This window comes from Notamacropus eugenii, chromosome Y (assembly GCF_028372415.1).
Source record: "Notamacropus eugenii isolate mMacEug1 chromosome Y, mMacEug1.pri_v2, whole genome shotgun sequence".
Taxonomy (NCBI): domain Eukaryota; kingdom Metazoa; phylum Chordata; class Mammalia; order Diprotodontia; family Macropodidae; genus Notamacropus; species Notamacropus eugenii.
In genome coordinates, this window is record NC_092880.1 from 11,033,619 (window position 1) to 11,058,626 (window position 25,008).

The 25,008-nt window shown below is 34.8% G+C and overlaps 1 protein-coding gene, 1 long non-coding RNA gene and 1 pseudogene across 2 annotated transcripts; 2 read left to right on the forward strand and 1 right to left on the reverse strand.

Annotated features, from left to right (window-relative positions):
* Positions 1-1,605: 1,605 nt before the first annotated feature.
* LOC140516657 (uncharacterized) lies at positions 1,606-24,760 on the reverse strand. Its single transcript, XR_011971412.1, has 3 exons — positions 24,614-24,760; positions 2,084-2,239; positions 1,606-1,972 (listed from the first exon to the last, which is right to left on the reverse strand). It is a non-coding gene; the product is annotated as an uncharacterized lncRNA (long non-coding RNA).
* On the forward strand, positions 3,959-4,884 carry LOC140516830 (olfactory receptor 14A2-like; annotated as a pseudogene).
* Positions 18,142-19,056, forward strand: LOC140516646 (olfactory receptor 14A2-like). Its single transcript, XM_072627647.1, is given in 1 exon segment — positions 18,142-19,056. A coding segment is annotated over 1 exon segment (915 nt).
* Positions 24,761-25,008: the final 248 nt, after the last annotated feature.

Consider the following 25,008-nt stretch of genomic DNA (forward strand, 5'->3'; position numbering starts at 1 on the left):
ACTGAAACTGACTGAGGTGAACAGAATAAGGAGAACATTGTACACAGTAATAGCAATATTGTTCAATGACTAACTTTGATAGACTTAGCTATTCTCAGCAATGTAAGGGTATAAGACAACTCCAAAAGACTTAAGATGGAAAATGCTGTCCACATCCAGAAAAGAATTGAGGAGGTTGAAAGCAGATGAAAGCATACTATTTGCTTTCTTGTTTGTTTGTTTTGTTTTTTCTGTGTTGTGGTTCCTTTCATTGGTTCTAATTCTTCTTTACAACATGATAAATGTGAAAATGATTAATATGAATGTATATAGACAGTCTATATCAGATTGCATGTTGTCTTGGGGAGAGGGGAGGAGAAGAAGGGGTAGAACATTTTGAACTGATAATTTTATGGAAGTGAATGTTGGAAACTAAAACTATATTAATTAAATTTTTAAAAAGAAGCTATTATATATCATTGTGATGGAATTCTATTATGCTGTAAGAGGTGGGGGAGAGAGAAGAAAAAAAATTTACATAATTTTGTTATATATTTGAGTGGGATAGAAAGTTACACATATTATATTTGCATTTCCATGTATAATCATCTTTTTTGTTATACTATGTTATAGAAATGCTGTTTTTGTTCCTAAATTTAAAATAAAATAAATAAATGATGAGATGAATGGTTTCAGAAAAACCTGGGAAGCCCTATATGAACTCATGTAAAGTGAAATGAGCAGAGCTAGGAGAATATTGTACATTACAACAGCAATATTATGCAATGATTGACTGTGAATGGCTTAGTTATTCTGATCAATACAATGATCCCAGACTATTCCAAAGACTTGTGATGAAAAATGCCATCCACCTCCAAAGAAAAAACTGATGGAATCTGAGTGCAGATTAAAGCAGAATTTTTTATGTTTTTTATTTTTCTTAGTTTTGCAACATGGTTAACATGGAAATCTGCATTGCATTTCACATGGTATTACTTTCTTGACCTCTCCCATGGGTGAGGTAAGGGTAGGAGTGAGGGAAATATTTCAGACCTCAGTTGTTATTTAAAAGAAAGTAAAAAACTAAATTAACAACTTTAAAAACTGTATCTACCAAACTAGATGGCATAGAGCATAACTAAAATGAAGACAGAAAGGTAATACTTGAGGCCCTTAGAAGGCCACAGTTCAACGTCCAGGAAAGATATGAGAAATTTTTTTTCATGAAGTAATATATGATCTATATGTAAGTTCCCCCCAAGTTTAAGCAGCAAATAAGAGAAAGAGGTTATAATTCATACTAGAAAATTGATTCCATGTATATAATTGAAACTTTATGTCATGATTCTTATTATTTGAATATGACTGTAGAGGGGAATATATTATTCAAAGAATAAAAAAGAAAAGAAATAAAAGATATTGAGTACAGAGCCTTAAGTGTTCTACTCAGGTGCCAAAATCAAGAACTTAGAAGGAGGAAGAAGCATGGTTTAGGACATTTAGGGAAATATCAAAGGAGGCAATGTTCTCTGTGAACAGAATCTGCTATGAATAATCCAGACAAAAAGGGAAAAGCAATAAGGAATTTAGGAAACTGATTAAAAAAACTGACACAGAAGCTTCATAAGCTAGTGGTGTAGGGACTTTAATAAGATATTTGCTATGGCAGACATTTTGATCTGTATCAAAAGCAATAAAGTGAACAACTTCATGACTTCTATCCATAATTCAATAAATGCCTACTATGTGCCGGGCACTGGGATTACAAAGATCACAAATGTGTCAATTTTTCAAAACTAATACATACTTCTTTTAACAAACAAAATTTTAAAAAAAAAGATTGTGTATGGTATCAGTAATAATCATTTTTCTGTGTAACTTTTCCTAACACTTACAAAGGTATGCATTTTTGTTGTTGGAATTGGTTACTTTTGGCAAGGGAAAGTGCTTGATTCATAATTCTCCAAGGATTGTGAATCTTGAGGGACGGAGGCTGAAATAAAAATGAATTTTAAATTTAACCCAATGAACACAGGGATATCTATGTGATTATAAACATAAGATACAAGATTTAGATATCATAACATCTTAAAATGTCACTCACCTCCCAAGAGTTGTAGTAATAAGCTAGCAGTAAGTTCTCATGCCAGACCTACTCAGGGACTTGGGGCATATGACACTGGATGACTGAGGAAACACTCTGGAGAACTCCTGTTCTATGATCCTCAGAGATTGCCCAAAGAGGAGAGGGCTTGCATCCCTAAAGAAAAAAAATATGCAAGTGTCTGCTAAGTATTTTACCATCAGAGGAAACACTCACTGGGTTCTAAGAAACTTGATTCTTTATAGACCCTGAATACTACTATCAAGTAGAAAGTATTAAATTATAGATAAGGAGACACTAAAGTATCATACCACAGTATACTTGCAGTGATTCTAGGAAATGATGGGGACATCCTATGACAAGAAATTAGAAGGATCAGAAGAATTTTTTGTTACCCCTTCATGTCATAATTGGGTATGTAAATTACCTCCACTTTTGAGAAATTACTTTCCCATAAGCGTATTGGACAATGTATGTTCATCTCATAGTCTGACCCTCAAGTAATGGATTAAAAAATAAAAGGATTGCAAGGTATGAACTTCCATTTTCTCTAATGAAAAAATATGCTTCGGTATCTTTATGACTAAGATTATAAAAAGTTATGCCACCACCAATCTGAAATATGAAAGAAATATGAAAGACCATGTGAGTAAATGTAAAGATTGTGTCTGACAACTTGTATGTGTGACTATAAACAAGGACTGAGGTGTGAAAATGGGGACAAAATCTCAAAATTTAGTAGGAAATACAATAGAAGTAGGAAGATCTCTAAAGCAATATCCACCTTTTCTTCAATTTCTCCCATAATTTATCCCACACTTTTGTTGAAAAGTATTAATTCAACATAATTATCAGTAATTCTTTTGTCTTGCATACAAAATAAAGGCTTGTTTCTGTAAATCATTAATGAGAGTAGAGGGTCCTTCTGGAATGCCTTTCTATGCTAACTTATGAGCTTATGAGAATGGATGATAATAACAGCTAATATTTATATAGCACTTACCATGTGCAAAGTACTAACCTAACAGATTTGTAATTATTATTTCACTTGACCTTCGCAACAACCCTGGGAGGTAAGTACTAATATTACTCCTATTTTACAAATGAGAAAACTGAAGCAAGAAGTTAAGTGATTTGTCTAGGGTCCCACAGCTGGTAAGTGTCAGAGTCTGGATTTAGCCTCAAGTGTTCCTAACTACAGGTCTGGCATTCTATTCACGTTGTCCCTTCTAGATGCATGGAGACAGATGGGTACTTTAACTCAAGCAATATGAATCAGACTCCAGAGGGGCAGAAAGCCATTCTGCCTTCATCATACAGAGAGTAGAATAGACTCATAGACAAAGATGATTTGGGAATTAGTTCTCCAGTTGACAATGGATTGGCATTTCAAGATGGCTATTCTGAGTTACTAATGACATAATCTTTGAATAAGGCAGAGTATAAAATAAAATGGCCCAGGTTGGTGCCAAATCCCAAAATTGACTTCATTTTCATGACAATTTTATAATTCTGGTATAATAAGACTGTCAATATGGCAGTGTCTTGGTTGAGTTAAGATCTTGGGCAGTGGACATCATTTAAATTGTTAGAGCATTTACCTCTATCACTAACATTCTTGAAGAATGGGAAGAAATTAATTTGCTCATGAATAGAAAGTTCAGGTGTGCCTCAATACAGGTACCAGGACCTAATGTTAAGACATCATCATGGCATATTTCATCTCCTCATTTAGCAAATGACCAAACCAAAGCATTGTGATTTGCACAAGGAAGGCCTGAACCAAAGTCTCTTGACATCCAAAACACTGAATGTTCTCATCATTTGATAACTGCTTCTTTTTTCTGTGCAGACAATCAAGAGAACTCCCTGAACATGACCAACCTCACCACAGTAACAGGATTCCTCCGTATAGGCTTTTCCAACATCTGGGAACTGCAGGTCTTATATGCCATACTCTTCTTATTGATCTATCTGGTGGCTTTGATGGGGAATCTGCTCATTTTCACCCTCATCTCTCTTGATGAACATCTCCACTCCCCCATGTACTTCTTCCTGAAGAACCTGTCCTTTTTAGACCTTTGTTTTATTTCCACCACCCTCCCTAAATCTATCACAAACTCCCTGAGCCATCATCGTTCCATTTCTTTCATGGGGTGTGTATTACAGTTCTTTTTAGTAATTTTCTTTGCAGCATCAGAGCTTTTTCTCCTCACAATGATGTCCTATGACCGTTATGTGGCCATCTGTCAGCCCCTGCACTATGAAGTCATCATGACTAGAGGGACTTGTGTGAAGATGGCAACAGTTTCCTGGCTTAGTGGAGGTTGTTAGGGGCTCTGTATTCAGCTAGTACATTCACTTTGTCTTTCTGTAGCTCGAAAGAGATCCATCAGTTCTTCTGTGATGTCCCTGCCTTACTTAGGATCTCTTGTTCTGAGACACACTTTGCAGTAGATATCACTATGACTTTGGGATTTGGTTTAGGGATTTTTTGTTCTATTTACATCACAATCTCTTACAATCACATCTTAACTGTACTGAAGATTCCTACCACAGAGGGTAGGTCAAAAGCCTTCTCCACTTGCCTGCCCCACCTCATTGTTCTCATGGTTTTCATCATAACAATTGGCATTGCTTATCTAATGCCACCCCAGAAATCTGACTCAGTTCTAGATCTGTTATTTTCTATAATCTATACAGTGTTGCCCCCAACCTTGAACCCTGTCATCTATAGTCTGAGGAACAAGGACATCAAGAGTTCTCTGAGGAAGCTAATAACCTGGAAACACCTCTCATAGGGAATAACACTAAGGAATTTTCCATAATCTTATGACTGCTTCATTTAAAAAGAAAGGAAAGGAAAGGACATCAGTTGTGACATTTCTGTGCTTACTAACTCAAACTTTTTCCTAGTTTGCTCATGCCAAGGTCTTTAGTTAACAAAAGCAGTCTCTTAAAGATCATTAACATAATTTTCAATACATATATGTATATATATATAAACTCTAAGTTATTTTTTCTAATATAAACCCCAAATTAACTATAAAGGACATATGAAGAAAGATGTTATCTGCTTGCAGAGAAAGAACTGATAAATAGTAGTATGTATAGAGTAATTATGTGTGTGTTTGTGTCTGTGTCTAAGCGTGACCTATTCGTATCTAAGTGTGTCCATCTCTAGGTCAGGGAAAGGTTGAGGGAAGAAAAGAAGGGAAAAAAAAGAAATCTGCATGATAACTTCACTGTATATTTAAAAGGAATAACAAGTTACACAATTAGGTTCTTAAGGGGCCTCCACTCCAAAATTTTTGGCTGACAAATAGAATTTTTATGAACACATCAATAAACCACAAATCAAAAAAAATAAAGGTAATATGGCTAATATAGAAATCGATTTTTTCATGATTTAAAAAATATAATTGATATAGTTTGTCTTTTCCGTGGTTGAGGAAGAGGTTGAAGGGAGAGAGAGAATCTGGAATTCAAAATTTAAAAATAAAAGGTTAAAAATAAATAATGTTTTTAAAAATAAAGCTTATTGCAAATATCTGAATTTCTAATTAGCATACTGTCTAGAACATACTGAGTATTTAATAAGTGTATTAGATATATATGTAATAATCCACAGTAAAGAATAAAAAACCAACCCTGTTATAATTAGAACTGAACTTATATCCATTGTTAAAATACTCTCCCTCACATCCCTGTGAAGTCTTGAATTTTGTTAAACAAAAAACTTAAGGAAGAGGGTCTTTTCTTTCCTTATTTTACTTTTTCTCTTTTTTTTCTTTTGACTTACCAGAAGAGGAGGAAAACATAAAAGAGTAGATTAAATTACTGTTCCAATTGGGTCCCAATAGCAGATATTTGGGAAGTTAAGTTTCCTAAGAAAAGTTCCCATTTCATATCAAACTGACTCCAATATTATTAGGGACTACTACTTTTCCTCTTCCTGAACAACTTTCATCATATATAGGTAAAAAAGATAAAACAAGAACACTTTCACCAGCTCTCACTCATTCCTAAATCAGAAAAAAATAATAATGAGTTAAACTCTATTCTTTGTGATCCATTCCAGGTCTTCATCCTTTCTTCCCATATTGAAAAAGAAAAGAAAAAATCTGTTATTTGTTCTGAATTACTCTAAGTAATATATACCTAGAAGACTTTTAGAAGGAAATTGAAGACTGAATTTATTCTACCACAGAATGTTAAACTATTTCCAATGAATATATATTTGTGTATACATGTATATATATGTATATACATGTATATACATATATATACATCTATATACAAAACACATATATCTGTTACACTGAAATTTTCCTTGCCAATATCAGAGCTTTGTTTATTTGTGCTTTGTTTTTCTTTTAGTCAAATCAAATTGGGTACTTATTTTCTTATTGTTGTCCCTTAGTTGAAATTTTCATCTCCTTTCATTGCAATATTTTACTTAGATAAAAGAATTGTTCCTAAAGAAAGCATTTAATTGAACCACATGTGATATGCTAATTTAAAACTTACAAGGTCATTAACCATAATGTATATCTATATAATATTCAGATGACCCTTTGGCTGGGGCAGGCAACACTTTTGAACCAAGAGGTTCCCTAATCGCACTTTCCAAAGATTTTTTTTAATGTATTAGAGGAAGGAAAAGAGGGTAAGAAAGTCATTTGTTTCCCTTGAAGGTATTCCCTGAGAGAGCTGGGTAAGGGATGAAGTACTCCCTAGGCAGACAGAAAATTGAAATGGTCTCCCTCTCCACATTTGATTGGAAGAAACTAAGTTTTAGACCAGATTTCTAACCCTTGTAATAAAAAAGTGGTGGAAAGAAAAAGTTCCCATTCACTGAGTCTTGAAAGTCTTCTTATATCTCCCACATTCATATACATGGTCACTGCACAAACTGACCAATTGTTTGATGCAGCTGATACAGACCAAGTGTCAGTTTTAAGCACCAGTTTATGGATTGAAGGGCAAAGTATTCAAAATAAAATAACTTGTACAAATAGGACACATACACTGATAGGAATAAATCATTCTACACAGAAGAGATTTGCAACAGAAATAAAAATCATTCAATCCATCAGTCTCTAGCTTGACAGTGATTTTGGAATATAATTCATATGGGAGAACATAATCACTGAATCCATATTTTCCTTACCTTGTAACCTAAACAATCAATCTAAAAGAATCAGCAGAATAAGATTGGTTGGCATCATGAAAGAGAAAAATAGGTAGGCACAAACTCTCCATTGATACCTAAGTAGAGTTTTTCCATGTTCTCTTATCTCCTCAAATGGGTTATTGGGGATTCAGTAGATAACTGGCTTCTGCTTAGAAATAGAAAGACCAGAAAGGACCTGAGATCATAGTTGGACAGGGGAATTGCAGCATTAAGAACTGTGAAATGGAACAGTTTTTAGTGAGGATGATATATAGACTGTGAACAGCATTCCAAAGGATGGGTAAGAGGCTGGAGATGTGAATTTATAATAGCTGATTAGTTTAAGAAACTGTGAAGTCAGGATGCTTAAAGGTCAGAAGTCTCCAACTTCCAACCAGCATGAGTGCCTACACTGAGGAAGGTAAGCAAGCTTCTACAACCTTACACTAGCAAAAATGTAAAAATAGAACTAGATCAAATAATTATCAAGAAATCCAATGACTACTTACAGGAGGTTATTTTTTCCATCAAAAAACTTTACCAAGAAAAAGGGACCTGCAAAGAAAACCAAGGTAAGGAAAACAAGCCAGGACTCCCACAACTGGAGCAGAGGTCTGCTAGAGATACGGTAGCCAGTATTGTATCTAGTGACAGACAAACATATTAGACGTCTCTTCCAAGAAAGCCCAAATGTGATCAGAAACTTAAAGCATTGACAATGGAAGGAATTAATGCACTTTACCTGACTATACAATCTCACTCAGACCACAACAGCCTATACTCTCTGTCATTCTCCAAGATCTCTAGCTTAAAGGACTTTGAAGATTCATTACTCTGGACCACAAAAATCTGGGGGAGTCTGATCACAAGTGGTAGAGATCCACATAGGAAGTTAGGTGATATCTGTACTCAGGATGAGATTAAGCAGGGCTAACAACTTCACCCAAAAGGAGAGCAAAAGGCATGTTCCTGGTACAAGCACCAATTTAAAAAGTATACCTGGAGAAAGGAGCAAAAAAATCCAGATCACTATGAAAATTATAATGCAGTAATCACCAAAAAACCAACTTAGAGGGATAAACTGTAACAACTGCAAAAAAAAAAATCGATGGAAAAATTAGAAAATTAGACATTTTCATGAAAAATCCAAAGCTGAGTGGAAACGTTGAAATGCAACAAGTCAAGAGAAACATAAAAATTCAGCAATTGAAAGAGACTGCAAAATCATAAGAATAAAAAACAGCTGTCTCTTCAAAACCTTAATATCTACAAAATGGTATTGTGAAAGTTAAATTAGGGGGAAAAACAGAGAGTTAGAAAAAACAATAACAAAATTCATCTGGAAGAGCAACATGTCCAGGATATCAAGGGAATTAATGAAAAAAAAATGCTAGGGAAGGTGGCCTGGCCATATTAGATTTTCAATTTTACTATAAAAATGGCAATCATCAAAACTACTTGGTACTGGCTAAGAAAGAGTGGTGCAGTGGAATAGGTTAGGTACACAACACACAGTAGTAAATGACTACAGTTATGTATTATTTCATCAACCTACAGAGTCCAACTTCTGGGATAAAAACTCACTCTTTGACAAAAAGAAAAAAAAAACTCCTGGAAAATAATATGGCAGAAACTCGCCCAGACTAACATCTTATGCCATATACCAAAATAAAGTCCAAATGAGTACACAATTAAAATATAAAGGCTGAAACTAAAAGCAAATTAAGAAAGCAAAGAATAGTATACCTGTCAGATTTATGGAGAATGGAAGAATTTATTACCAGATAAGAGTTGGAGAACATTATGAAATGCAAAATTGATAATTTTGATTACACTAATTTGAAAAGGTTTTCCACAGACAAAGCCAACGCAATCAAGATTAGGAGGGAAGCAGAAAATTGGGAGTTTTTACAACCAGTGTTTTTGATAAACACCTCATTTCTAAAATACATAAAGAACTGAGTCAAATTTATAAGAATACAAATCATTACCCAATTGATAAATGGTCAAAGGATATAAACAGGCAGTTTTCAGAGGAAGAAATTAAAGTCATCTATATTCATATGGAAAAATGCTCTACATCACTAGTGATTACAGAGATGCAAATCAAAACTCTAAGGTGCCACATCACACCTATCAGATTGGCTAACAAGAGAGGAAAATTATAAATGGTGGATAAGATGTGGAAAAATTGGAGCACTAATGCATTATTGGTGGAGTTGTTGGAAATGATCCAACCATTCTGGAGAACAATTTGGAACTTTGCCAAAAGGGTTATAAAATATACATACCCTTTGACTAAGTAATATGACTTTTAGAGCTGTATCCAAAAGAGGTCATAAAAATGGGAAAAGGGACCACATGTACAAAAATATTTATAGCAACTGTTTTTGTGATGGTCAAGAAATGGAAGTTAAAGGGATGCCCATCAATCAGGGAATGGCTAAACAAGTTGTGGTATATGAACATCATGGAATACTGTTGTGTTATAAGACAGGATGAGCAGGGAGATTTCAGAAAATCCTGAAAAGTCTTATATGAACTGATGCCGAGTGAAGTGAACAGAACCAGGAGAACATTATAAACAGTAACAATCACATTGTCCTGGCCAATTTTGATAGACTTGGCTCTTTTCAGCAATGCAAGGACCTAAAACAATTCCAAAAGACTGGTGATGGAAAATGCTATCCACATCTAGACAAAGAAATACGGAGTCTGGACTCATATAGAAGCATGCTATTTGCTCTCTTTTTCTGTTTTATTTTGTTTTTCCTCATGGTTCCTCCCATATGTTCTAATTCTTCTATACAACATGACTAATGTGAAAACATGTTTAATAAGAATATATATGTAGTGCCTATATCAGATTGTGAACTGTCTTGGGGAGAGGGAAAAGCAGAGAGGAAAAGAAAATTTAAAATTTATGGAAGTGAATGTTGCAAACTAAAAAATAAATTAATTTGTAAAAAAAAGAAATAGAGGGGTGGATAAGCGGGATAGATTAGATAGACAAAACAACACAGTCAAAGATTATCATAAAGACTCGAGTTTTTGGGTTAAGAACCCACTATTTAACAAAACCTGCTGGGAAAAGTGGAAAAGTGTAAGGTCGAACTAGGCATAGACCAAGATTGTATACCATATACTAAGATAAAGTCAAAATAAATACATAATTTAGATGTAAAGGTTAGTATTATAAGCAACCTAGGAGAGCAAGGAATAGTTTATCTGTCACACTTACAGAGAATGGAAGAATTTATGACCAAACAAGAGACAGAGAACATTATGAAATGCAAAATGGATGGTTTTGATTACATTAAATTGAAAAGTTTATGCACAAATAAAGCCAATGCAACTAAGATTAGAGGGGAATAAGAAAACTGAGAAATAATTTATACAGCCAGTTGCTCTGATACAGGACTCATTTCTAAAATATATTGAGAACTGAGTCAAATTTATAAAAATACAAGTCATTCCCCAATTAATAAATGGTCAAAAATGTGAACAAGTAGTTTTCAGATGAAGAAATTATAGCTATACATACAAGATCTAGAAAAGATATGAGAAAAAATTTTTCGTGAAGTAAAAAGGCTATATATAAGTTCCACCCAAGTTTAAACAACAACGAAGATGAACAATCAAGAAGTCTTAATTCTAAATGGAAAAGTGATTTCATATGTATAATTGAATCATTATGGCATGATTCCTATTGTTTGAATATGACTAGACAGGGGAATATAATATTCAGAGGATGAATAAGGAGAAATAAAAGAGATGGAGCACAGAGGTTAGAAGCTCTACTCAATTGCAGAAATTAAGGACCTAGAAAGAAGAATGATTTAGAGAATTTAGGGAAAGATCAAAGGAGGAAATGTTCTGTCTGAACAGAATATACTTTGAATAATCTGTACAAAAAGGGAAAAGCAATGAGGAGCTTAAAAAATTGAAAAAAAAAAAAGACTGACATAGAAATTTCATATGGTAGCACTGTAGGGACTTTAATAAGACATTTGGTATGGCAAACATTTTGATCTTTATCAAAAGCAATAAAGTGAATAACTTCATGACTTCTATCCATAATTCAATAAATGCCTACTACATGCCAGACATTGGAAATACAAAGACAACAATTGTGTCAACTTTTCAAAATTAAAGCATACTTCTTTTTTTAAAAAAATGAAAATAAAAAAATGATTGTAGGTGGCATGAGGAACTATCACTTTTCTGTACAACTTTTCCTAACACTTACAAAGGTAAGAATTTTTGTTGTTGGAATTGGTTTTTTTTGGGAGGGGAAAGTGATTGTTTCATAATTCTCCATGTAATGTGAATCTTCATAGGGGATGGAGGTTGGAATAAAAATGAATTTTAAATTTAACCCAATGGACACAGTGATATTTATGTGGTTATCAACATGAGACATAAGATACCATAGAGTTCTATAATGTCACTCAACTCCCAGGGGTGATACTAATAAGCTAGCAGTTACTTTTCATGTCTGAGTTATTCAGGGACATAGGGTAAATGACTGAATGCTGTAGGAACACTCCAGAGAACTCTTTTTCTATGATCCTCATAGGATGCCAAAAAATGAGAGGGCTTGTATTCCTAAAGTAAAATAAAAGATTGCAAGCTTCTGTCAAGTAATTTAGCATCAGAGGAAACATTCGCTGGGTTCTAAGAAACTTGATTCCTTATAGACAGGGAATACTACAGTCAAAGCAGAAAAATATTAAATCATAGAAAATACACTAAAGCATCCTACCCAGTATACTTGAAGTGATTCTAGGAAATGATGGAGTTATACTGGGACCAAACTTTAAAAGAAGGAGCAGTAGAATTTTTATTACTTCTTCATGTTATAACTGGGAATATGAATCACCTCCACTTTTGAAAACTTATTCCACCTCCACATAAGCATATTGAATAATGTGTGGTGATCTTATAGTCTGACCCTCAAGCCATGGATTGAAGAAATAAATGGATTGCAAGGTATGACCTTTTTTCTCTTATGAAAGAAACATATACATATATACACACACACACACTTACATACATACATACATATGTGCATCAGTATCTTTATGACTAAGATTATAGAGTTATGCCACTATCAATATGAAATATGAATGAAACACAAAAGGCCATGTGAGGAAATGTAAAGACTATTTCTGATAGCTTATATGTGTGACTATAAACAAGGTCTAAGGAATGAAAATGGGGACAAAGTATGGGAGAAATTGAAGAAAAGGTGGAAATTGCTTTAGAGATCTTCCTACTTACATTGTATTTCCTCCTAAATTTTGGCATTTTTCTCTTCTCTATCCTTTAATAGTACAAATACCTCATGGTCAGACTCCAGAGTGGGCTCTCCCCTCCCAATTGCCACCCCACCAATTAACTTTCTTTGTGATGATTCCAGTTTTAAAATTAGACATCCATTCTCAATAACATTCCTTCAACACACTCATTCTGGCACCTGATCTCAACCCAGTGTCAAAACTACAAAAAGAACATTCAATTTAATTATCTTTCATTATGTAATTTCAGGTAGAATAAATTAGCAAAGTTAGGCATTTCACAAAGTTTGGAACTGTATCATGGAGTGCAGTGAACTTTCCAATGCCCATTACAACTTCTGATCTAAGGAATCATTGAATGGCTGAATCCACTCAACCAACAAGTATTTATGAAGTTCTTACTTTAGGCCAATCATTCTTCTGGGGTTACTAAGACAAAAGTGAAAATAGCCCTTGACTTCAAAGATTTTATAAACTATTTCAAAGCGATGGATATATATATATATATATATATGGTGTGTGTGTATTATATAAGTATATTTAAAAGAATATCAGATAGATACAAGGGAAGTCAAGGGAAAAGGCAAGGAGTTAGTTAAATCAGGAAAGAGTACTTGTAGAATGGGGCACTTTAGATGAGAAATGAAAAAAAATAGGAGTTCTAGGACACTGAACTAAGGAACAAATTCATGTCAGGCATGGGGAACAGCAGTGCAAAGTCATAGAGATAGGAAATGATGTGCCATGTAAGAGCAGCAGCAAGAAGATATTTTGGGCTAGACTGTGGGGGCTTAGAGAAGAATGAAATACAATATGGCTGAAAAGAAAATTTGAGTCCTGATTCACAAAGACTGCCAAACAGCACAGTTTGTCTTTGATCCTGAAATTATTAGGGAACCCATGATGTTTAGTGAGGAGGGTAAGGTCACACTCAGATTTTGCTTTAAAAAATCCAGTTTGGCAGGTGTGTGAAGAATGGGTTGTAGAGGGGGCAGAACTGAGACTGGGACCCCAGTTAACAGGTAATTGAAAGAGTCTAGTGAAAGGTAATCAAAGACAAACTATAGGGTGATAGCTAAGCAAATGAAAGGAGTGAGATGTGGAGATAGGACAAGATGTGGAAACTTATTGGATGCCTATGGTAGGTGAGAGTGAGGTAACAAAAACATCAGTAAAGTTCTGAATCTAGGTAACTGAAAGAATAAGATTCCCCCCTTGATAGAAATAAGAAACTTCAGAAGCAGAAGGTTCTTTTGGGATGGTGGGGAAAGGAGAGTGGAGAGACTTAGGAGAGATAATAATTCCTCTTTTGAACATACTGAGTTTGAAATTTCTATAGGACTTCCATCTTGAAATGTTCAATGGGCAGTTGATGATGCAACATGGGTGTTCAGGAGAGATACTAGCTCAGAAAATAAAGATGTAGGACACATCATCATAGAGACACTAAATAAGCCTATGTGAACTAATAAGGTCACTAAGAGAATTCAAGAAGAACATAAAGAAGAGCTTATAACAAAACTTTGTCATCTACCCACACTTAACATACTGTAAGAATGAATCAATAAGAGAAACTAAGAATGAGTCATAAAATAGGTAGGAATAGAAGCAAGAGAGTGCAAGGTCAGAAAAATTCAGAGAACAAAGGCTACATAAAAGTAGGAAGTAGCCAGCAATTTTAAATACTGGACAGAGACTAAGGCTAAGAAGAGGCTAACAAGCAAGGCAAGAGAAAAGGCAATCAAATCTATCAATTAATTATTGACTTGGGCAGGGATCATTTCAAGTGACTGATTAGGTCATGTAGCAGATTGTAGCATGGTTAGGAAGTATGGGAGAACAGGCAGTGTAAAGTGTAGACAAAAGTATAGACAGCATCATTCTAGACTTAGGCTAAGAAAGGGAGAAGAGAGATGGAAAGATAACTTGTCCAAGATTGTAAGGTATAATATTTTCAAAGACTGTAAAATATAATGAAGATTTTTTAAGAATGGGGAAAATTTAGGTGCATTTATAAATATCAGAGGAGGAATCAATAGATAGGGAAGTTCAGAGGGAGAGAAAAGAATGAAAATAATTAAGACAGGATAGTAAAGGATCAAAGGTATGGATAAAGTTTCACCGCTGTCTGGAGATTTATCACCTCACATCATCATCAAGGAGTAAAGGAGGAGAAAATAGAATATGTCAAGGAATTATGACTTAAAAAGAAAGAGGAAAACGAATCTCACCAAGAATGTCTTTTTTTTCTAAATGAAGTATGAAATGAAGTCCTAACTTAAGAGAGTTGTTGATAAAAAGAATATGGGAAATGTAAAGAGAGTTGGATAAGTTTGGGAAAAGACAAAGTGAAGAACGTGATAAAAAAAAAAAAAACTAATTTAAGAAGGGGGAAAAAAGATTTCCTTGCTGAGTTTAGGTAATCAAAATTGACAATGGGTCCAGTTAGTAGCTTTTGACTTTAATGAGTTCCATTTTGTAGCACCTAAGTAGGATTAAAGGAGGTAAATGCAGGAGCAATCACAAGTTAATTTTAATAGATGTGATGTGCAATTATTCAAGAAAGCAAACGATTCAAGAGGAGACAAAAATCAATTAAGTAAAGGGTCTCAATTAGAAAGGTTAAGTCAGAGCAGGGATATTGTTAAGGACCAAACTGAGGAATATAAGGAGTGAGGGTCCTAGGCAAGACAAAGAACATTATTATGAAGAATAAGGCTTGAAAATTTTAGTAAACATACCAAAATTCCTATTGCAATTACACTGCTTAAAATTAGTACTTAAGATTTTAAAAGGTCTTTACGTTGAGAAAACAGAAAATCCCTCTTTCTGAAATTGAACTTTCCATTTCTACTTCTCTGTATTTCTAGGACCTACACATGGAATATCTTCTTCAAGAACCTAAATATTCCTGCCAGAAGAGATTCAGTCCACTGTTTAAAGCTCAACTTACTGCATAAGGTTATTATATAGATAAAAGTACACACATACATATGTACATGCACACACATACATACACATACATATATATGTGTGTGTGTGTCCGTCTGTCTCCAGAAAGTTAACTCTCACTCTCACATCTCACTAAGCCCTTTGTTATGCTCTTATACACATATTTTGTTAGAATTTGTATTGTGGTTATTTGTGAATCTTGCTTGTCTCTCTAAAAGGCTAGACGGTCCATAAGGTCTGCAAGTGGGCATTGTTGATCTATATTATCTATTGCAATGGCAAGTAAAATTAGGATCTTTTGCTATTTTGTTTTCTTATGATCAAGTGACTGATTGAATCTTGCCTTTATCATTAAAGAGTCTTTTCTAGGAGGAAAGTACAGAAACAAGAGTTTCTTTAACTAGAAACAGTATATGCATTTCTATTGTTAATGTGATTAAAGATCTCCTCCCCAACACCATTAATGGGTCTGCCCATTAAGTGGGGTTTGATTAGGGAAGCTTTGTAGGAACACCCACAGCTTTTGTAAATGAAGCCCTGGCTCTCATGGGTTGGGATGCCCTCTGGCTCTATACAAGTTACAAATACTCTGAGGGAGAGGTTTTACTTTGGGGCTTAGCTTTTGCAAGAAGGTTTAATTGCCAGATGAAGACTCTGGAAAGCCCCTACCACAGACCCCTGGCTTTGAAAACCTATATATCATGCTTCCTTCTCTGGTACATTCAAACAGTTGTTCCTGTTTGTTGAATTATGGTCAGACAGAGGAAGCCATGTCTGTTGATCACTTTGGGGCTTACTGACTGGAAATGTTTTTTTGGCCAGAGAGACTCTGGGAAGTTGCTAAGGAGCTTCCCACCTTAAACCCAGAAGTTGCTGCTTTCCTCTCTTGTATGTAATAGTCAGACATTTTGGAATCATGTCTCTTGACTTTCCATTTCTCTGTATTTTCCCTGAAATTTTGATTTTGATTTTCTGTGATACCTGTACTTGATTAAAGTGATTGTTAACCCCTTGAGAGTTGCTTTCCTTTTAGGAATGCAGATTTAAAAACCTATGGTAGCAGGTCCCCCTGTGTATGTTGGGCTACTTACTGATACACCTATGCAGGACTAAAATAGAGCAAATGATAAAATATGTTGAAAAGTATTAATGAAACATATCAGTAATTCCTTTGTCTTGTGCACAAAGTACAGGTTTGTTTCTATCTATCCTTAAAGAGAGTAGACGGTCCTTCAGGCATGCCTTTCTATGCTAACTTATGGGTTTATGAGGATGGATAACAATAACAGCTAACATTTATATAGCACTTACCATGTGGTATATAAATTTTACTTTACTAACCTGAAAGATTTGTAATTACTATTTCACTTGACCTTCACAACAACCTGAGGAGGTAGTTACTTTTATAATTATACCTGTTTCACAAATGAGGAAGCTGAAACAAGCAGAAGTGTAAGTGTCTGAGCCTAGATTTAGCCTTAAGTCTTCCTACCGACAGGTCTGGAACTCTATTCACTATCCCTTCTAGTGGCCTGGATATATATAGGTACTTTAATTCAATCAGACTGCAGAGCGGCAGAAAGCCATTTTGTTTTCATCATACAAAGAGTAGAACAGATTCACCACAAAGGTGACTATGGAATTGGTTATCCAGTTGACAATGGATTTTCATGTTAAGATGGCTATTCTGCATTACTGGCAGCGTAGTTTTGGCTAAGGCAGAGTATAAAATTAAAATGGCCCAGGCTAGTGCCAAATCCATGACACTGATTTCATTTGCAGGACAATTTTATTATTGTGGGGTAATAAAAGTTTCAATATGACAGTGTCTTGGTAGGGTTATGATCTTGGGCAGTGAACATTATTTAAAATTGTTAGAGTATCTACCTCTATCACTAACATTCTTGAAGAATGGGAAGAAATTAATTTCTTCATAAAGAAAAATTTCAGGTTTGTCTTAGTATAGGTACCTGGAGCAGTTTTCAATTCAGCCTTGGAATCGGAAGCATGATGTTACCAACCAGGTTCTGACAATTCTTGTATGACCACTAGAATGTCACATGACTACCTGGAGATGTAGTATTTTATGTTCAAAATGGCATAATACTACTTGACCCATGTATCTCACAAGATTCTTGCGACAAAAGTGCTCTATAACCCTTAAAATTCATAGTCTTTAGATGTATATTTCTATTATAATCTTTTCTAAGCTGTGGATATTGTTTCTAGAAACACAGATTCCTTGGAACATAGAAGAACCATTAAAATTCATCTAGTTCAGGGATCCCTAACCTGTGTGCTGAGCTGCTTCTGGTGCAGCCTACAACCTTCTCCTCAGAATAACATATTTAGTTGCAAAAATTAAAATACATAGGTTTCAAAAGAAATCATCCATGGGGAAATATACTTATCAAAATATGTTTTAAAAAAAAATCCTAGACCTAAGGTTAAGACTCCAATATAGTTTCATCTCCTCATTTAGCAAATGACCAAACCAAAGCACTGTGATTTTCACAAGGTCACAGTGGAGGCCTGAACCAAAGTCTCTTGACACCTAGCACAATGAGCGTTCTCATAATTTGATAACTGCTTCTTTTTTCTGTGCAGATGATCAAGAGAACTCTCTGAGCATGGCCAACCTCACCATGGTAACGGGATTCCTCCTAATAGGCTTTTCCAACATCTGGGAACTGCAGGTCTTATATGCCATACTCTTCTTATTGATCTATCTGGTGGCTTTGATGGGGAATCTGCTCATTTTCACCCTCATCTCTCTTGATGAACATCTCCATTCCTCCATGTACTTCTTTTTGAAGAACCTGTCCTTTTTAGATCTTTGCTTAATTTCTACCACACTCCCTAAATCTATCACAAACTCCCTGAGCCATCATCATTCCATTTCTCTCATGGGATGTGCATTGCAGGTCTTTTTAGTAATTTTCTTTGCAGCATCAGAGCTTTTTCTCCTCACAATGATGTCCTATGACCGTTATGTGGCCATCTGTCAACCACTGCACTATGAAGTCATCATGACCAGAGGGATTTGTATGAAGATGGCAACTGTTTCCTGGCTTAGTGGAGGTTTGTTTGGGGCCCTGTACTCAGCTAGTACATTCACTTTGCCCTTTTGTGGCTCCAAGGAGATCCAACAGTTTTTCTGTGATGTCCCAGCCTTACTCAGGATCTCCTGCTTGGAGACACATATTGCACTTGATTTCACTATGGCTTTTGGGTTTGGTTTAGGAATTTTCTGCTTTATTTAAATTACAATCTCCTACAGTCACATCTTCTCAACTGTACTAAAAATTCCAACCACAGAGGGTAGGTCAAAAGCCTTCTCCACTTGCCTGCCCCACCTCATTGTTCTCATGGTTTTTATTATAACCGCTGCCAATGTTTATCTAAAGCCACCCCAGGAATCTGACTCAGTTATAGATCTATTCTTGTCCATAATCTATACAGTGGTGCCCCCAACCCTGAACCCTGTCATCTATAGCCTGAGGAACAAGGACATCAAGAGTTCTCTGAGGAAGCTAATAGCCTAGATACATTTCTCATAGGGATTAATACTAAGGAATTTTCCATGATCTTATGACTGCTTCATTTAAAAAGAAAAGGAATTCAGTTTCATCCTTTCTGTGCTTACTGACTTGAACTCTTTCCTTGTTTACTCATGCTAAGGTCATTAGTAAGGAATTGATATCTCTTAGAGATTGTTAATAAATGATTTTAAAAATATGTATACTCTGAGTAAATAAGTTAATTTTGCTATTATAAAGGCCCAAATTAACTATAAATGACATAAGAAAAAAGATGCTATCTGTATCCAGAGAAAGAACTGATAAATAGAAGTATGTGTAGAATAATTTTTACATTGATATGGATATACAAACACACACATACATATATGTATATATATAAACACACACCTATTTGTGTCTAAAGGTGGCCATCTCTAGAGCATGGGAGGGGTGAGGGAAGAAAAAAATAGGAAAAAAGGTAATTTACATAATAACTTTGCTGTATATTTAAAAGGAATAGCAAGTTATTCAAATTTAAGTTGTCTTATGAGGCCTCCTCTCTGGTACTTTTAGCTCAAAAATAGAATTTTTACCAATACACCAATAAAACATAACTTTAAAAAATGAAATATGGCTAATATGGAAATCTGTTCTGCATGATTTCACATATGATATAGTTTGGTTTCTGAGTGCAATAGGGAAAGGTAGAAGGGAGGGAGAGAAAATCTAGAATTCAAAATAAAAATGTTAAAAATAAATAAGAGTTTTTAAAAAGAAGGCTTATTTCAAATATCTGAATTTCTAATTAGCATATTGGCTGGAACATACTGAGTATTTCATAAATTCTTTGGTTATATATTTAATAATCCACAGAAAAGCTCTTCCAGAGACACTTGGATGTGAAATTCAGTATAGAAAGTCAACTCTTACAATTTGCAGCAAACCCATATACATTTTTAAAACATTTTTCTTAGAGTTGCTGTGAATTCATGAATTTTGCTCTTACAATAAATTTAGGGAGTGTTTATTTTATTTCTTTATTTTGCTTTTATTTTATTTCCTTTATTTTCCTTTTTCTTTGATTTTCTTTTGACTTACAAGAGTAGGAGGGAAAATGAAGAATAGACTTAATTAATGTTCCAATTAGGCCCAAATAATAGACATTCTGGAGGCTTAGAAGCTTCCTAAGTAAAGCTCCTAGTTCATTTTAAACTGACTCCAATCTTATTAGAGGCAGCATTTTTTCTTCTCCCTTAACAACTTTCATCATATGAAAGATGAAAAAAAATGAAACAAAAACACTTTCACCAGCACTCATTGATTCCTACATCAAAAAAAAAAAAAAAAAACTAAAACAATGACACCTTCTTGTCTTTTGGATTCATTTCAGTTATTTACTCTTTCTTTCCTCATTAGAAAAGGGGGAAAAAACTGTTATTTGTTCTGAATTCCTCAGTTTCCCAATTTAACCCTAGAAGACATTTGAAACTAAATTGAAGGTTAAACTTTTTCTAACACAGAATGTTAAACTATTTCAAACGGATATATGTGTGTGTATATGCATACACTTTTGTGTACAATATACATATATATATGCGTACATATATATATATCACCCTGAAATTTCCCTCTCCAACATCTGAACCTTGTTGTTGTATTTGTGCCTTTTCTTTTAGTCAAATCAAATTGAGTATTTATTTTCTTATTTTTGTCCCTTACTTGGAATTTTTATCTCCCTTAAATTCAATATTTTAGTCAGATAAAAGAATTGTTCCTAAGGAAAGCATTTAATTGGACTATACTTGCTATGCTAACTTAAACCTTACAAGGTCCATGATTATAGTGTATACTACCTATATAATATGCAGGTGACCCTTTGTCTGAGCAGGCAAAACTTTTGAAACTTTAGTTCTCTTATCTCAATTCCCGTAGGCTTTTTTAATGTATCGGAGGAAGGAAAAGAGGGTAAGGAAGCCATTTGTTTGCCTGAGGGTGTTCCTAAAGAGAGCTGGGCACAGAATTAAGTACTTCCTAGGAAGACAAAAAAATTGAAAAAAGCTCCATCTCCACATTTAACAGGAGGAAACTAAGTTTTAGACCAGGTTTCTATTCCTCATAATAAGGAAGTGGCAGGAAAGAAAAAGTTCCCATTCATTAGGCCTTGAAGGTCTACCTATACCTCTTACCTTTAGATACATGGTCACTGCACAGACTGACAGGTTGTTTGATGCAGCTGATACTGACCAAGTTCCAGTTTTAAGCAACAATTTATGGATTAAAGGGAAAAGCATTCCAAATAAAACAATTTGGACAAAAAGGACATAAACACTGATAGGAATAAATCATTCCACACAGATGAAGTTTGCAACAGAAATAAAAATCATTCAATCTATCAGTGTTTAGCTTGACAGTGATTTTGTAACATTTGGGGGACATATTCACTGACTCCACATTTTCCTTACCTTCTAATCTAAACAATTGATCTAACAGAATCAGCAAAATAGAATTGTTTGGCATCATCTCAGTGAGAAATAGGCAGGCACAAACTCTTCATTGACACTTAAGTAGAGTTTTTTTCCCCCATGTTGTCTTACCTCTTCAAATAGAGTATTAGGTATTCAGTGGATAGTGTTCTCTTTTTTCACTAGCTTCTGCTTAGAAATAGAAAGACCAGAAAGGACCTGAGATCATAGCCAGATAGGGGAGTTGTAGAATTAAGGACTTTGAAGAAGGAACAGTTTTTAGGGAGCATGATGTATAGATTGTGAACACCATTTCAATGGATGAGTAAAAGGTAGGAAATATGGATTCACAGTAGTTGATTACTTTAAAAAACTGAGGTCAGGATGCTTAAAGATCAGAGGTCTCCAACTTCCAACTAACATGGCTACCTAAACTGAGGCAAGCCATCAAGCTCTCACAATCTTACACTAGCAAAAATGTAAAAATAGAACTAGATCAAATAATAATCAAGAAAGTCAATGACTACCTGCAGTAAATTATTTTTTCCATCAAAAAAGCGAACAGAAAAGATATGCAGAAGTCCAAGAGCAATGAGAAAGGGGTCTGTCAAGAAAACCAAGGTAAGGAAAACAAGCCAGGAGTCCCACAACTGGAGCAGAGGTCTGTCAGAGATACTATAGCCAGTCTTATATCTAGTAACAGATAGACTAGAAGTCTCTTCCAAGAAAGCCCCAGGGTGATCAGAAACTTAAATCATTGACAATGAAAAGAGTCGATGAACTTTACCTCCCTACACAGCCTCACTCAGACCACAACAGCCCATGATGCTAGTCTGAGATCTCTAGCATTCTAGTTTCATTTTTTTTTTATTTTCATTTGGTCTCTAGCATTCTATCTTGACATTCCATGAAGGTCTCTGAAGATTCATTACTCTGGACCACAAAAATCTGGGGGAGTCTGATTCCAGGTAGTAGAAATCCACATAGAAACTCAGGTGATACAGGTTAGAATCAAGCAGGGCTAACAACTTCACCCAAAAGGAAAACAAAAGGAATGGTTCTGGTACAAGGCCTTTTAAGAAATAAACCTGGGGAGAGAAGAAAGAAAATACAGACTATTATAAAAATTATAATCCAGTAATAACCAAAAACCCAACTTAGAAGGAGAAAGTAACTGTAATAACTGCAAAAAAAATCAATGGAGAGGAGATTTTTTAGGCATTTCTGACTAAAAAGCTGAGTGGAAACATTGAAATACAACAATAAGAGTTAAGAGAAATATAAAAAGGTAAATTTATTTGAGCAATTAGAAGGGACTGTAAAATCATAAAGTTCCAAAGGAAGAATAAAAAACAGCTATCTTTTCAGAACCTTAATATCTACAAAATGGTATTATGATAGTAAAATTGGGTGGAGGGGAACAGAGGATGCACTGATTCTGTTCTGAAGATTTTACAAGGGAATGAGAAAAGAGAAGGTTAAAAGAATACACTCATGTCAATAGAAGGAAGAAGGGAATTGAACCTTCTACTCAGAAATGGGGTTTGTAAGAAGAAAAATATACAAATATGATTGAAGAAACTACACATGAAGCATCAAGAGAACTATATGCAACACTCTTAACTGAACCAGAAAAAAAACAGGCTTGAATACACACAAAGAATTAAATACAGAATATACTAAGCTCAGCGAAGAAATTAGAAGTGATAAAAAAGAATGAAGGGCACAAGGGAGGATATTACCAGAAAAAGTTCAAAGTCAAATTAATGTCCTGTTCCTGAAAGGGAGATGGAAATGGGTTTGGGGGAGAAGGAAGAGAAAAGAAGTATAATCTAAGCCAGCACTGTACGTTGCCTCTTAAAGAATTGGGGAATGACTGAACAAATTGTACTACAGGAATGTAATGGATATTATGATACCATAAGAAATGATAGGAAGAATTTCAGAAGTCCTGGGTAATATGGACTGATGAAGAATGAAGTTATCAGATCAAGAATAATTTATACAAGAAAGACAACATTGTGAACAACTTAGAAAGACTATAAAAATTAGTTTTTTATATCTTTATTTTTATATAACCACAATATTTCTCACCATTCCTCCTTCTTCCCCTTCAAGAATACCATCCAATATACCAAATAGGACTTTGGAAAGAGAGAGACAAAGACAGAGGGAAGAGAGGTAGAAAAAATAAGCACAATTAATCGATAAATTGAAAAAGTCCAAAATCATGTGCAATCATGTAGACTTCACACCTCCTTGAAGGAGATGGGTTCCACTCCTGATAAGCAAAGACTAGCTCTTCCCGACCCTGAGGTTATTATGCAGAAGGAACTAAGATAAGGAAGTAAAAGATGTAAACTAAAAATGTTCTGATGGGAATACCATTGCTTGCTTGCCTGCTTAAGAGAGCATATAAATCTTGACCTTCAGATCAATAAACCAGTCATGTACAGATGGTACAGGCTCACCTAGCCCCTGCTGTTGTTATCTATTTCTTTTCTATAAGCCTCCGATCTGCCAGTTGATGGCACTGATCCATATACAACTGGAGAAATATTAATTGCTCATAAGTACCAAAGATAATTTAATAAAAATAAGAATTCTACCTAAGTTAATGTATTTATTCAGTGTCAGACCAAACAGACTACCAAAGATTTATTTAATAGAGCTAGGAAAAATAGTAACAAAATTCATCTGAAAGAACAAAAAGTGAAAATAAAATTGAAATTAATGAGAAAAAAATGTGGAGAGCAACCTAACAGTTACAGGTTTCAAACTCTGTTACTAAATGGTAATAATCAAATATTAATCATCAAACACTCTAATCCTGGATAAGAAATAGAGTGGTGGATCAGGGGAAGAGATTAGGTACATAATACACAGAAGTAAATGAACATAGTAATCTAGTGCTTAGGAAGCCCAAAGATCCAAGCTTTGGGGATAAGAACACAACATTTGACCAAAATTGTTGGCAAAACTGAAAAGTAATTTGACAGAAACTCGGGACAGACCAAAATTTCACACTGTATATTAAAAAAAAAAAGTCAAAATGCATAAATGATTTACACGTAAAGAATGACATCATAAGTAAATTAGGGGAACATGGAAAAACACACCTGTCAGATTGATGAGGGTTGGAAGAGGGTGTGAGGACCCAGGGGCAGGTAGTCTGGAGAAGAACTCATGGACTCAAGCATTGTTGAAGTTCAGGTAAAGATTTATTATGCTTTCCAGTGGGCAAGAGTTCTTAGGGAACCTGCAACCTAGAAGGGGTACAGAGAAAGTTTATATAGGATATTCTGTAGTATCACTTGTGCCAAATATGCTAACTAGTTGTTTTGGGGTGGGATTAGGGAGTGGGTAAGGAATGGTCAGTTCTTCAAGGAACATGCATTTTGAGTATCTACTGTGCAGGTATTTTACCCAAAATTCATCGGGAAATAGCCCAAGGGGGGTGGGGCGCAACATGGAGATGTGATTTTAGGCCTGAAATATCACTAAGTCAACCAAC